The 15,836-nt window shown below is 37.8% G+C and overlaps 1 protein-coding gene across 1 annotated transcript in view; it reads left to right on the top strand.

Annotated features, from left to right (window-relative positions):
• The window catches only part of LOC101114669 (EGF-like and EMI domain-containing protein 1), a 575,484-nt gene that overhangs the window by 479,673 nt on the left and 79,975 nt on the right, over nucleotides 1-15,836 (top strand). Inside the window, 5 exon segments of the mRNA XM_042243830.2 lie at nucleotides 4,605-4,727; nucleotides 6,818-6,940; nucleotides 7,316-7,495; nucleotides 10,327-10,458; nucleotides 14,478-14,606. Of these exon segments, the coding sequence (XP_042099764.2) occupies nucleotides 4,605-4,727; nucleotides 6,818-6,940; nucleotides 7,316-7,495; nucleotides 10,327-10,458; nucleotides 14,478-14,606 (687 nt within the window).

The following is a 15,836-nucleotide window of genomic DNA, read 5'->3' as shown; positions in this document are numbered from 1 at the left end:
CCATTTAATGTAATTTGTGATTCAAACAACAAATGCTGCCATCCTAATTCTCTCCACCTCAAGCAGAAGCAAATCATGTTCATTGGTTTTCAACTTGGTGATAATTTGGATACATGTTCAACTTTGACATGGCAGGTAGCTACATTCCAAAATCAAACATTAGAAGATATTATTCTTTGGGAAACCCAGCTCAAAGCCATAGGAAAGGATAACTTTTTCAAAATATTATTAAAACGTATCACTGGAGACAATGAGAAGAATATATTCCACCTCAGCTTGCTCCATAGTGAAATGTTTAATCTAGAACTTCTGAGAAAAAGGAATATCTACCAAAAATTGGGAGAATGAGCATCTCTAGTGTTCCTACTCCTGCAAAAAATTTCCCTGACATCACTCTATCCCTCTTTCTTAGCCTCCCTATTGTTGGAAGCAGCTATTTTGCCTCAGACTTTCCTGGTATACTGTTGCATTTTGTAAAAAGCTCTTGAAAGAAAGAGCATTTTTTCCTTTATTTACATAATAGACTTCCCAAGGTGATGTTTCCTACAAACCTTACAGACCTCAGACCTCGGTGTGGCCAGGTATCAGCACACAGTAGTCATTCAGCAATACGTTGGGGCTTCCCAGGTCACACAGTGGTAAAGAATCCACCTGCCAGTGCCGGAGGCGCAGGAGACTCGGGTTTGATCCCTGAGTTAGGAAGATGCCCTGGAAAAGGAAATGTCAACTCATTTCACTATTCTTGCCAAGAAAATTCCATGGATAGAGGAGCCTGGTGGGCTACAGTCCATGGGGTCGCAGAGTCAGACACAACTGAACTACTGAACATGAACATCAAACTAAATTACTATGTGCCCTGGGTCTGAGAGCACCTACAAGCCTCTAAAACAATTTGTCATCATTTGCAAATTAGGATACCCTATTTGCATGTTTTCTTTTATGACATTTTATCAAAAAATATTTCTTAAAAATTATGATATGAGTACTAAAAAAAAAAAAACTTTGACCATCTAATGCTACTCAGTGTAGCTCAAAATAAATTGAAGTACCATAAGTAAAGAGGTGAATTTCAAAAGCCTAAGTTGTTGGGATTTTTTTTAGTTTGGCACTAATGTAACAGAGTGAACTTTAGGGGATTTTAAAGTATTTGGGTTTCATAAATTTTTAAACCAGAACAATGTCTTTGCTTATTATTTCTTAATCCAACATCACCTTCTGCATTTTTCTCAGAGTCTACAGTGGTTAGCTTAATGAAGCCAGGTGCTTGCCTTGCACCTTCTTACGTAATTAAAAATATGCTTATAGATTTCTACCTTGCTAGCATTTGGATCTCTGGAAAAAATAAAGAACTTCTTTTATTTTTCCCTCCTCCCTTCTTCCTTCCCTCCCTTCCTTCCTTCTTATCCTCTTCTTTTGACTATTCGTTAAGGGAAACTGGAATTTTGTTAAGGCTTTTGTTTGAAGCTTATAATTTGATATCTTTCCTGATTCTTTGAAAAGTACAATTTGGTAAAGTTCATATTTACAGCCAGCAAAAATCACATCTGCCAGGGTCAAAATATAGAAAATTACATATTTATGAGATTTCAGCAGTCAACATGATGACATTATTTTGTTGATGGCTCAAGTTTATTTCATTTTCCAACAATAAATAACACTCATTCCTAAAAACCAAATATTCTCTAGAGTAAAGGCAATGATTTGTTTGGAGTGTGCATATATATAGTCTGCCTACTTGCCTGAGAACAGATTAAGGGCATGAATGCTTTGTAAAAACATTCATGCATGAGAGAAATAATTTTCTTTTTAGCTTATTTTAGAATCAACTTCCTCTTACATGAGAACATATAAATAAATGTGAAGATAAGTTATCTAGTCTGCAAATGGTCAGTCTTGCCCAAATGCAAGCATTTATTAGGGATAAAACCTAGTGATGTGTTAACACAGTTTGAAAGACAGCTATACAAAATACAAGTGTCTCACCAGCAATAAGTTGACTGATTTTAACAATTGGTAGTTATCAGAAAAAAAAAAAATATTCTACTCTTTGGTGCTTTATTCAGTGACTATGTGTGGGAGACAGATACAGAAGATCAGGTCCTTTCAAGGTTTACTTTTGATGCTTTTCTGAAGTCATAGTTGAAATGTTTAATTGTTTTACTTGCTATCATTGATTCTGTATTTTTGATTAGGGCTAAATTTACAGGTGAATTTCTCTGCAGTATTGTGATATTTGGTATATTGGCCAATGAGGGAAAATATGATCACCAGAGAGGCAGAGGAATTAAAAATAAGATCTTACCAAAAAAAAAAAAAAGATCTGAGAAGGAATAAAGAAATTTAAGGAAACATGATATAAGGCTTGAAGGGACAGGGCATTTTAAGAAAGGATGCATGGGATTTCTAATGAGTTCTATACATGAGACAAGAAATAGCCCCAGAGGAAATAGAAGAAGAATCCAAAATGGATCATAAAATGATAAATTGAAGAACTCATTTTTCCCATTAATATGATGTGATTGTGCTTCTTACTAGCTAGAATAAGGAATAATGAGACAGATGTATTTAGAGGCTCTGGTAGTATATAATACTTCAAAAAAAAATCTTGAAATAAGAAACCACCCCCCCCAAAAAAAAACTTAAAACATAACATTTTAACCCCAGTGTTCATTACAGCAACTATTTACAATAGCTAGGACCTGGAAGCAACCTAGCTGCCCATCAACAGATGAATGGATAAGGAAGTTGTGGTACATATAACACAATGGAATATTACTCAGCTATAAAAAGGGAGTGTATTTGAGTCAGTTCTAATGAGGTAGATGAACCTAGAGCCTATTACACAGAGTGAAGTAAGTTAGAAAGAGAAAGACAAATATTGTGTATTAATGCATATATATGGAATCTAGAAAGATGGTATGATGTTCCTACATGCAGTACAGCAAAGGAGACATAGAGATAAAGAACAGACTTTTGAACACAGTGGGGGAAGGAGAAGGTGGGAATATTTGAGAGACTAGCATTGGAACATATACATTAATACATTACCATATGTAAAATGGATAGCCAGTGGGAATTCAGTTTGTGAATTCCCAGTTTATGAAACAGGGAACCCAAAGCCCATGATCTTTGATAAGCTAGAGGGATAGGGTGGGGAGGGAGGTGGGAGAGGGGTTCAAGAAGGAGGGGACATATGTATACCTAATGCGAATTCAGGTTGATGTATGACAAAAACCATCCAATATTGTAAAGTAATTATCCTCTAATTTAAAAATTTAAAAAAAAATTAAAAAGCAACGTTGCCTTCTATATCTATGCTATGTAATCCAAAAGACAAAGGAAGTTTTAGTGTAAGAAAGGGGGAAAAAAATATCTAGAACTTTATGAGTAGCACTGCTTGTGACATCTTGCAGGAGAAAGAATGTTTTGTGTCCAAATGACCTTCATTTAGATATTTTATGGTGACCCCTAATGATGGTTAATTGATTGCACATTTTTTCCTTTCTCTTGTCTGCCTTTTCTTACATTGGTTCCCTTTCCAAGGTTAATTGAGACACTGATCTTTTATATATGTGGCTGTTCACGTAGTTATGGAGCAAAGCGATTTTTGTAAACTCAGCACTGACAGGCCACCCAACTTAACAGCTCAACAAAGCGGGTAGAATTGAAGGCCTATAGCCAAAAACCCTGACCACACAATTTCCAGATGTCTAGCAGTGGGCGATGAGTCTGTTCTATCCCTTAGCCAAATATATTACAAAAGGTTATCTCAAAACTTAGAATAAATAATCCTTTGCTGAAAGGTTTCAGTTTGATCTATTCTGATTAATTTTTATTTTCCCTAGGGCAAATAAAGGAAGATACATGGCAGATTGTAGAATTCTAGAAAGACAGTGCCAAAGGAGACTTAAAGATCATAATTTAGGAAACTGTCTATCTGATAGGACATTCCAGGGTAATAGTGTCACCAATTTTAGTAAAAACTCATCCCCATCAATATAGCATCGAAAAGTTCAAGCAAATGCCATGAAATATTCTGTAATTTAATACATAATGTTTAAGATGCTTGTCTGTGGTCTCTCTGAACTGCCTTTAACCACTTGTCTTCCCAGTCTTGCGAATTCTTTTCCTTGGAGGCATTCTTTCATCCAAAGTTCTTAGAACACACACATAGGGGCCTAAGACTGCCTCCTTTTTGTAGCTGTTAAATGTTCACTCAATGGAATATTTTAGCTCTGCTTCTCAAGCTGTTTTTTTTTTTTTTTAATTGTTGTTCTTCAGGTTCTCTATTCAACCAGATTGCTGTTTAAATGGGAAAAATAGCAGAGAGCTCTTTCCCTGTGCTTATAAATGCATTTGGAGATTATTTACATGCTTTTCAAATAAATACTAGGCATAGGAGAAGCATGTCAGAAACATTAACCTAAATGCAAGCCTCATTCTTTTTGTGTTACCGTTTATTCAGTGTCTGTACTCTGTAGCCTGAGAAATAGAAAATAATTAGTAAAAATGGTTTTAATTTAGAAGTGGAGCTTATCAGCATCTCTATAGGTGGATTAAATTCCTATCTCTTAAATAACAAAAATGTCCTTTCGCCCCTTTAGACCTTGATGAGTGTGACAGTGGAGAAGCCTGCTGTGCCCAGCTCTGCATCAACTATTCAGGAGGCTATGAATGCAGTTGTCAGGAAGGCTTTCAGATCAGTTCTGACGGTTGTGGATGTGATGGTAAATTCCTGAGCTCTAACATGAAATCCCTGATGTGATGGGGCAATCAATGGAGGAGGAATATCTGAGGCAGAGGGTTAGGGTGAGAAAGAAGCTTTCACCTTAAAGAAACTTGGATCTCTCTGTGGTCCAGTCACATACTATTGTATGAACCTGGGTGACACTAAGTGCTCTGAGCCTCAAATCCTCATCAGTAAAGTGAAGACAATTATGGGATTACCGGATAAATCAAGAAATGTAATCAATGTAAAGGGCCTGCTACTGTGATTGACGTCAAGAAATCACTCAACTAAAAGTAGCTATTATTATTATTATTATTATTATTATATTCATTGGTCCATAATCCCTTTTACCTAACCTAATACACATAGGCAAGTGAGAGATTCCAGCAAGCCATAGCATAATGCTACAGGAGTCCCTTATGGTAATCATGACTGGAAACCGAGTTGATTATTGAAAGTTATTTTAATTAGACAGCAGCAGCAAAAGGATTGCCATTTCTTGAGCCATAGTATCAGATTCCTTTATATATCTGATGTTAATCTAGCTAATGTAAGTTTCAAGATGAGTCATTCTATAATTTTCTAACTGATTTGTTGCTTACCTTTTAGAGGATTTCTAGCTGACATATATTTTTATAATATCATGAAAGTGAAAGTGAAGTGAAATTGTTAGTCACTCAGTCTTACCTGACTCTTTGCAACCCCATGTATGTAGCGCACCAGGCTCCTCTGTCCATGGAATTGTCCAGGCAGGAATACTGGAGTAGGTGCCACTCCCTTCTCCAGGGAATCTTTGTGACCCTGGCATTGAACCCAAGTCTCCAGCATTGCAGGCAATTTTTTTACCGTCTGAGCCACCAGGGAGGCCCCTATCCTAGAGGAGTTTGAACTTAGTAAATTCACATTTTTGTGAAGGGCTCATATAAGCCATTGCTAAAAAAAATTACTTTACCAAGTTTACCCTGAATATATAATCTTTAAATTTTTATTTGTGGTCATTATTACCATTATTTTGAACCATATTTTTCTTGAAATAAAAAATGAGAATATTATTATCTATTTCAATAACATTCAAATTACATAAGAAGACTTTAATGCCTCAGAGAAAATAGTGTTTCTTTGATTAAAGAAGCAAATTCTTACATTCTGTTGAGGATGCTAGGTATGTTTCTTCACTTAGATGCCAAACTCCCCAGCCTTGCAGTGTCGATAACAACAAAGAACATACAACTATGATATCTATATATTCTAAATACAGTAGAACATATTACTACTTACACCTCCCATCCAATTAACAGGGCCAAAAAAAATTGAATTTTATGTACCATCTGCTGTTAAACAGAGTGAGCCAAGAGATGATTATATGGCAAGAATATACATACTTGGGTACACACGTCCAAATGGAAAAGGTATTCACAATCTGAGGCCAGCCTAGAAGCTCAGTTTCATAAATGACCTTTTAGAATCATGAACACACTGACCAAAGCCTGGGCTCGGATGTGAATTTAACACCAGTAAGTTGTATGAGATCAAAACTTAGGATTCTTCCATCTCTAAAATTCTCCACAAGTCATGTACAAAATTATGCATTGAATAAATGCTTTGCCATAGATGTTGAATAATTCAAGAGTGAATGAACATTCTGCTAAATGATACACAGCCTGAGACTATGTAAGTTTTAAATTCTTCATCAAAATCTTGTGAACGAGATCTCAGAAAGACATTGTCTATGCATATAGATAAATGATGGTAAACTTGGAAATGAATAAAAGGAAAATAATTGGCAGGATATTCTTGAGGAAGAATTTGGGGTCGGGGAGATCCCCTGGAGTAGGAAATGGCAACCCACTCCAGTATTCTTGCCTGGGAAATCCCACAGACAGAGGAGCCTGGAGGGCCACAGTTCATGGGATCACAAAGAGTCAGACACGTCTGAGCAAACAGCACACACAGACACGCACACTCTCTGTATAGCACTGTATAGCAGTGCGTTGTTATTCATTAATAAAGGTGACAAATATGCCCACGAGTTCATAATATCTATTTTATCTCTACACCAAAGAGCAGACATTGTTTGAATTTTCCTAGATGTGGATGAATGTCTGGACGTCAGCATCATCTGTGACCAACTGTGCATCAATTCTGTTGGAACCTATGAGTGTTCTTGTGAGGAAGGCTATAGAATTGGAAGTGATGGGAAAACTTGCATCTGTAAGTCTCTGTGAAGAATTCTATCAAATCTCTTCTAAATGACTTCAGCCCTTGTCTTGTTCTTTAGGAGCACGGAGACCATATATTCTTTAACTCAACCTGTCCTCCCCTTTCTCTCTTCACAGACTAAGATCTTTTCTTTTCCCCTTTTGTTCTCCACGTGGCAGTTTCCACTCTGTGCTTGCTGTGTCTCACCTTCATTTACAATAGACTGTTTGAAATGGTCTTCTCAAAGACTTTTACCTTTCGGCTACCCCCTGCCTTGGCTATCTAGTTCAAACGCTTCTCATTTCTCTCATCAACCCTTGCTCAGTTTTTCCTTCTTTTAACCAGCATGTGGAATCTAGGCATTTCTCTGTGTGGTCTTAACTTTAGATGATGAACCAGGGGAAGAAGAAGAATTAGACATTGTGAAGTTTCCAGGTCTTCTATGCAAGAGCCCACCTCAACTGCTTCATTATGTGGCCACCTCTCTGCCTCTCTCCTATGAAGATGAAGACCATGAGGAAGAGGAACAAGAAATTCCAGGAGAGCTGACTGATTTGCACAATGTTGGTGGGTAAATGAACGTGTTTCATTATAATCACCTCTTCCCTCTATTTTTAGATAATTCACAGAATTTCTTTTATAGACAATTTTGTTATCAATATTTAATGCCAAATAAAAGCGTTTAACGTGATATTGACAAGAGACATGGGACCAAAATTACTTCTTCACAGCTCCCTATCAAATTCATCATCTGTTATCTTTCTTCCTTTTGCCAATAAAGGGTTGCTATCTATGTATGCATTGACAAGGGGGTGCAGGGTGATGGAAATTTGATACAGTGAAATGGAGTTGAAAAATATATTTGAATTAGCATCATGGAGACAAGGATTGGGGCCTTTTAGTTCTAACAGTTTAAACTCAACTAGAAGTCATTTTTGTATAGTTAAAATATACTTTAAATAGCCTGAAAATCTAGATCCTTTTTAAATTGTAAAATGCAGAGAACCAATGGTTCAATATGCTCAAATGGACCAAGAAAAAATATCTTTACAAATGTGCACAGTTTTTCTTATATCTCCACTCAACAGAACTCAAGCATCAAATCACTTCTGATCAAAATAAATTAGCATAACTTCTTTCAAAAGTAACAGTTTGCAGCCAGTCTGCTGCTGCTTTTTCTTTTCTTTGTAAGACAGAGCTGCTCTTTTTGTTCTTCCTGTATTCCTCGTATTTTAAGAGCATCAAACTTAATGATTGCCTTAGAATGCTATCAGTAAAATGACGATTTGTTTATATGTGATGGTCAAACATAGCATCAGTAATTGCATCTACATAAAGATAGAAATTCTTTAATGTTTCTTAGTCAAGCTTCTGATACTTTGGCTGCTCAAAGTCACAAGTGAAATAGTTCAAGGCTACCCGGGCAGTTAGGACTGGAAGGGCCAAGGTCTAGAGAGAAGAGACATTCAGACAAGTAAGATGGACAGTCTGTGCCACATTTCTCCTTGAGCCATCTGCTAGTGGATGGGCAGTGCAGATAGAGAAGCCAGGAAATCTGTAGATAGCTGCTGAGAGGGTGAGGAGCTTAGCACAGTTACCAGCAGTTTTGTGGTGCTAGGAGGTAGACTGAAATTCAGAATCTGCCAAGATGGAGAAGCCGCGCTAAACATGACAGGCTTTCAACTGGGACATCTGAAAGACCCATTGTGAAATGGGCAAAACTTAAAAACTAGTGAACCCACAATATGGCTGAGTTTCATAAACATTATATTGAATGAAAGAAGCTTGATAACCAAAGAGTGCATACCTTACGATTCTATTCATATAAAGTTCAAAAATAAGGGTAAATATTCCATGGCAGTATAAATCAGAATGGTGCTTAATTTGTAAGGCTAATGATTCAGTTCAGTTCAATTCAGTTGCTCAGTCGTGTCCGACTCTGCGATCCCATGAATCACAGCACACCTGGCCTCCCTGTCCATCACCATCTCCTGGAGTTCACTCAGACTCACGTCCATCGAGTCTGTGATGCCATCCAGCCATCTCATCCTCGGTCATCCCCTTCTCCTCCTGCCCCAATCTCTCCCAGCATCAGGGTCTTTTCCAATGAGTCAGCTCTTCGCATGAGGTGGCCAAAGTACTGGAGCTTCAGCTTTAGCATCATTCCTTCCAAAGAAATCCCAGGGCTGATCTCCTTCAGAATGGACTGGTTGGATATCCTTGTAGTCCAAGGGACTCTCAAGAGTCTTCTCCAACACCACAGTTCAAAAGCATCAATTCTTTGGCACTCAGCTTTCTTCACAGTCCAACTCTTGCATCCATACATGACCACTGGAAAACAATAGCCTTGACTAGATGGACCTTTGTTGGCAAAGTAATGTCTCTGTTTTTCAATATGCTATCTAGGTTGGTCATAACTTTTCTTCCAAGGAGTAAGCGTCTTTTAATTTCATGGCTGCAGTCACCATCTGCAGTGATTTTGGAGCCCCCAAAAATAAAGTCTGACACTGTTTCCACTGTTTCCCCATCTATGTGCCATGAAGTGATGGGACCGGATGCCATGATCTTTGTTTTCTGAATGTTGAGCTTTAAGCCAACTTTTTCACTCTCCTCTTTCACTGTCATCAAGAGGCTTTTTAGTTCCTTTTCACTTTCTGCCGTAAGGGTGGTGTCATCTGCATATCTGAGATTATTGATTAAGAGTCATCAAATCACCTTTGATTTTTTTGTGATGCTGGTGATAATCTTTATCTTCATCTGGGAGGCTTTTACATGAGGTTGTTGACAATGTGGGGAAAAATTCTGAAGGGTGCATTTGAGTTTTCCACATTTCTTTACCTGTATATTAAATCTCAGTAAAAAGGCTTAGTTGGAAAAAAAAATTGTATAAAAAATGGTAGAAAACACACACACACACACTAAAGTGCTGGGAACATTATTTCAGTGTTCAGAAATCAATGGTAATTTCTTTTCTTTTTTTTTTACTTTCTTGGTAAGGTAAGTTGGTAAGTTGCTCAGTCGTGTCCGACTCTTTGCGACCCCATGGACTGTAGCCTACCAGGTTCCTCCGTCCGTGGGATTTTCCAGGCAAGAATACTGGAGTGGGTTGCCATTTCCTTCTCCAGGAGATCTTCTCAACCCAGGGATCAAACCCAGGTCTCCCGTGTTGTAGGCAGACGCTTTACCATTACTTTCTTAAAGATCCTAAATATTTTTTAGGGATTACATTCCAAGCTCTGTTTTAAAAGGTATCTCTTTGCTACTATCTTTTTCTGGACTCTTTAGAAAATGTGCTCAAGGTGCATGTCTATTTGTTGGGGGAAGTAAAGGGTTTCATCTTCATTTTCAGTGATGTAGATAGTACATGTAGGGGTCACTAAAGTGGTATCACATTCCAGTTTGTTTAGATCACACCTTCGGACACGAATGCAGTTTGAGCTGTGAGGACTGCATGAGTGGAGGCCGATGCCAGGAAGGAAAGAGTGAGTGTTCCTGTCCCAATGGCTGGAGAGGCATTCTTTTTAATGAAAGTAAGTAATACTTTGGAGCATTGGTTGGGGGTGATGAATTCTCCTTTTACTGCTGGTGAACTACTGGTGATGAGTTCTTTCCATGTGTTCTCCCTAAAATGTTTTAACAAGATTAACGGTTGATAGGGATGGGAAACCAACGTATTTGTTGTGCACAAAGAATGTCTGTGAAGCACTGAGGTTTCAAACTGAACATGTGATTAAAATGGGAAATTTTGTGTTCCCTGGGAAACTTGATGTGCTGTCTCTTGTTTAATAAAGGATCCTAATATCCTCAGCCTATAAAAATCGCTCCATTTAAATAAATCATTAGGCCCTGGCAAGCTACTCCCTGTGAAGAAAAAAAAGTAAAATGATTTTTGTTATGAAGTATAATTAATGGAACTGCTTAACTGTTGCCTCTTTTTGCTTGTGTTTTCTTATCTTTTTCTTTAAAACTTATGTAAGTACAGGCAATGACAATTTTTTTATATAAGCCTCTCATGAGAAAATGTCAATGATTTGTACAATAATACCTCCAATAAATGTTTTCCTTTATATTTTAAATGGAGGTATATTTGCAGGTACTAAAACTGCCAAGTAATAAAACTCAAATATATTGACTACCTTTATTTCCTTTTTCTCTTTTTAAATTTCTCTTATAAACTTTTTAATAAAAGAATTTTCTTTGTGAATGGCTTGGAAGATGGTATGAGCAGATTTTTCTTTTGAAGCCCCTGAATATGGGAAGAAAGAGCACAAATATTATTTCTATTATGAAATATAAGAGAAGCAAAACCTGGATTATAACATAGTGAAGTGGTTTCAGTTAGACTGCTGAGGACTTTCCTCAAGCATCACTCTGATCTTGTCTCCCTGCTGCCCAAACAGCTTCAGAAGTGTCCCATTTCCTGATACATAAAGCTTACGCTTCTAATCTAGTCACCAACAACCATCTATTATCAGGCCCTCATAAATCCTTCTCTCTTTTTATCCACAGCTCTGACCAGCTTATTATTTCCAGCAAACTAAACTACTCACTACTATCATGCTTTGTACTTTTCAGCTTTGTGCCTTTTGCTAAACTGCCATCTTTGTCTATTGCCATTTATGGCATGAAGCTTTATTTGAAGGCCCTAGTCTAACAGCCATTTATATTTCCAGTGGATTTAAAGCTTCTCTCTCTTCTTCTCTTTGTCTATCTGTCTGTCTGTCTGTCTCCATCAGATTCAAGTTAGCTATGCTCCTGTTCTATTTTCCTTGCTAGCCTGAGAGCTTATTTACGTGTTTCCAAATTGGAGGCTCCAGTGCATGAATGAATGAAGCTTTATATTGAGACACTGAGCTATGTTAATCGGCCACTTCATATAGGCAACTATATAAAATGGATCAAATAAATTTCGGGCTTCCCAAGTGGCTTAGTGGTGAAGAATCTGCCTGCCACTGCAGGAGACACAGATTTGATCCCTGAGTTGGGAAGATCCTCTGGAGAAAGGTATGGTAACCCACTCCAATATTCTTGCCTGGGAAATCCCATGGACAGAGACTGGCAGGCTACATACAGTTTATAAGGCTGAGAAGAGTCGGACACCATTGAGGGACTAAGCACACACACAAATCAATGTTGTTGCATGACTATTAGGAAGTAAATGTTTATACCCTTTATTGTAAATTTTGTTGGTAAATACGTGTCTTCCACACCCTTGATCCATAACATGTTAGCATGAGAAATAAAAGTAGAAATCTATTGCAAATCCATGAGAATAAAACATGTCTGACACAAAATTAATATACAAATGTTGAAAATGAACTTCCTGATAAAATGAAAATAACACAACCCCTTCTTTGGTTTTGGAAAAACTTAAGATTCTTTAAGTGTTCACATGGTCCTGTAAAGGGCAGTCTGGCCCTGAAAGCAGAAATTTATATCTTCTTTGCATTTCCTCTCTGTCTCTTTCATTTTTTTTCCTATAAAAATTAAAACAGAGCAATCCAAATTGGAAAGAAAAAAAGTATGATCACTAAATCTTTAACAAAAAGGGAGAGTGAGGATATTTTCTTTAAAATCCCTATAAACTGTAAAAATGAAAATGACCAACCATTCATCACTAGTATTTCTAAGAGTACCAGCTCTTCTTATGCAGCAAGAGACATTAAAAAAAAAAATTCTTCAGGGATCTGGAAAGTTAGTTTTCTCATTGGTTAGATCTTCTAACCCAGTATCTTTATTGGTCTATAATGAAAACATCTACTTGGAAGTTTCAGGAATTTCGGCAAGTGGTTACAAAGGAAACAACTAAAAAATTACTACATATTAATTTTAACAGCACACTTTAGGACTTCATTTCTTTTAAAGAAATTTCATGTTGGCTATCTTATTTGTTATTGTGAGGGGTCTTTCCAGTAGAAAGAGAAGACTAAAGTATTCTCATATGACAAATGAATGGACTATGTATTATATGGAAGGGAAGATTCATATCTTTTTCCAAATCATCCAGTTATGGTTTGGGACATGTTTGGTTTCAAATTTTCTTCTCTTGATAAATGTTCTCTTTGATGTTAATGAAGTATTTAGCAAATCCATGATCCCCTGGATTAGGAAAGGGCAAACCACTCCAGTATTCTTGCCTGAAAAATTCCATGGAGAGAGGAGCCTAGCCCTGGGGTTGCAAAGAGTCAGACATGACTGAGCACTCACCTGCATGCACATACTCTGTGATACCATATTCCTTTTGTGGGAGAGTAGCAGGTGATAGTGCCAGTGTGCTGATGTAGATGCCTTGCTGTAACCCAGGTACTGTTCAAGCTACTTAAACTTCCTTAGCTTGATTTTCCAGGGCTATATATATATACATATATATATATATGGAGAAGGCAATGGCACCCCACTCCAGTACTCTTGCCTGGAAAATCCCATGGACGGAAGAGCCTGATGGGCTGCAGTCCATGGGGTTGCTAAAAGTCGGACACGAATAAGCAACTTCACTTTCACTTTTCACTTTCATGCATTGGAGAAGAAAATGGCAACCCCCTCCAGTATTCTTGCCTGGAGTATCCCAGGGACGGCGGAGCCTGATGGGCTGCCATCTATGGGGTTGCACAGAGTCGGACATGACTGAAGCGACTTATCAGCATATACATATATATATATATATATTTAAAATGTGTAGTCTATAGTTGCTATAAAAATTCAGAGAGTTACTACATGTAAATTAGTAATGCAGGTCTCAACCATGGTTGTTGCCAGTTTACTTCTTTATTGCTCCTTTTTTTCCCTTTCCTGATCCTTTCCTTGTCATAGTAACCACATGGCTTGAAAGCAAAGAAAAAAGTGAGTTAGAAATCAATTTTCCATATTAGCATCTGGAATGGTGTAAGGGGGGTAGATAGAGGAGGTAATAAAATTGTAGTTTTTTAGTATTTAGCCAATGATGATAAAATGTCAATTTAAATGGCTACTGAAATGATCTCAACATCTGTATTTACTCAAGCTTAAAATCATAGACATTTTCCACACTGTATTTATTTCTAATGGAATACCAAGCACTTCCCCCAAAAATAGCAAACCAAAGAAAACAATTGCTTGTCTTTATCAGTCTTTGACAGTGCAGAATACCTTGTAATCCTCAAGATAATCTTAGTTACATTCATTTCTGGTTAAAAACACATGGCTCTTTTTTCCTACATTTTTTTCCAATTTTTCAAAATGGAAGGTGCAGTTTGTTTCTCATTAGGGTTAGTGACATCTGTACAACAAAAGTGTTTACGTAGTTTCGAAAATGTGAGGGTAAGAGTTTAAGGAGCAAGGGAAATTTTGCATGTAAACCTTGTTAGCAGTTCTTTAGTCAGCATCATTTTAACTACCTGTACCAGTAATTCCCCCAGGAATGATGAACAGGCCAGAGACTCTTCCTGGGTCTGCAAGTTACAGAGACTTTAATTACTGAGAATCAATTCTAATAGGCAATCTTTTTCTCTCTCTATTTGTGTCAAAATGAGTGTGTTACACTGCATATTCACCTTCACTGTTTTCTTCATAGCTCGTTCCCCAGAGACCAGTGTGAGAGAGTATGATGACATCTGTGATTGTCAGAATGGAGGCACCTGTGACCCTCTGACTGGGCGATGCAAGTGCCCCCCAGGGATTCATGGGAAAACCTGTGGAAACGGTAGGAATGTCTGGTCCTGTAAGACAACTCTTTAAGCTCTTGAGGTTTCTAATAAGAAATAGAACAAAAGCTGAGTCTGTATTTTTCAAGGTGGGCTTTTCTGAAGACATAAAGTGCTGTGTATATATGTATACACACACACACACACACACACACACACAAGCACACATTTGCTTTGACTGACAAATGCATAACAGAGCAAAATAAGTGGTACTTAACTCTCCAGCTGTGATCCATGCAGGATGAACCTGATACAGATAAAACCTTTCTCATCCACTGAGCAAAATGTTGAGTTTGTGTGTACAGGTTTGCACACAGGGGCTTGGGTGAATTGATTTGCTCTGCATACTAAAAGAAAGAAGAAAATGAAGCTCTTTGGATAAATCAGGGAGGATGTGAGATAAAAACCAAAAAAGGAAAGGAGAGGAGACAGAGAGGAGAAATGATGCACGAAAAACTTACGAAATACCCATCCAGTGAGTGCCGTGTGTGGATTTTTCATAGAAACCAATCAAGAGACCACATTTTCTACATGGGCTGATAAAACACAAAAAAAGAAACTGCTTGTACAATCCCAGGAGCTGAAGGCAGAGAGTCATGAAGATGTAAGTCTTCAGGGATTGCCAGAAATCATGGAGAGTTTATTAGATTCTTACAGATTGTAGAACTGGGGAGATAGAAAAAACAAGTTTAGTTTGCTCTCTGAGAGGTGCAGGAAGGCTCATGCTCACACCCTAGTTATTTATCCCCCAATTTTTATTCATTTATTCAAAATATATGTATTAAGTGTTGCAAGACACTGTGCCAGGCTTTATGATATGTTAAGAGAACAAAAATGAAACAGACCCTGGTCCTTCCTCATGGAACTCACAGTCTTGTTCAAAGCAGACATAGGTTACACATGTGGGTAGGTATTTCAAGTTAAATCTTAATGTGTGCTTGGAGGTTGAACCATGAGGGCCATGCAGACTGTGTGAGCCAGGGAATGGCTTGTAGAGAAGTTACCCTTAAGCAGAAGTGTGTAAAATGAGGAAACATGAAGCGAGGCAAGAGAGAAGGACAAGCACTGCAGACTTGGGGGCCACGTGTGACCGGACTCTGAAGTGAGAAAGAACGAGGTGATTTAGGGGTGCCTGAGAGGGATCTGCTGATAGAATCAAAGTCAGGGAGAACTACTGCAACATAAGGTCAGCCAGCGCAGGGGCTCATTTCTTGTTACATTTGGAGTTT

This window comes from Ovis aries, chromosome 1 (genome assembly GCF_016772045.2).
Source record: "Ovis aries strain OAR_USU_Benz2616 breed Rambouillet chromosome 1, ARS-UI_Ramb_v3.0, whole genome shotgun sequence".
NCBI lineage: Eukaryota > Metazoa > Chordata > Mammalia > Artiodactyla > Bovidae > Ovis > Ovis aries.
The sequence above is the reverse complement of the archived record's forward strand: the minus strand, read 5'-3'. Positions and strand labels throughout refer to the sequence as shown.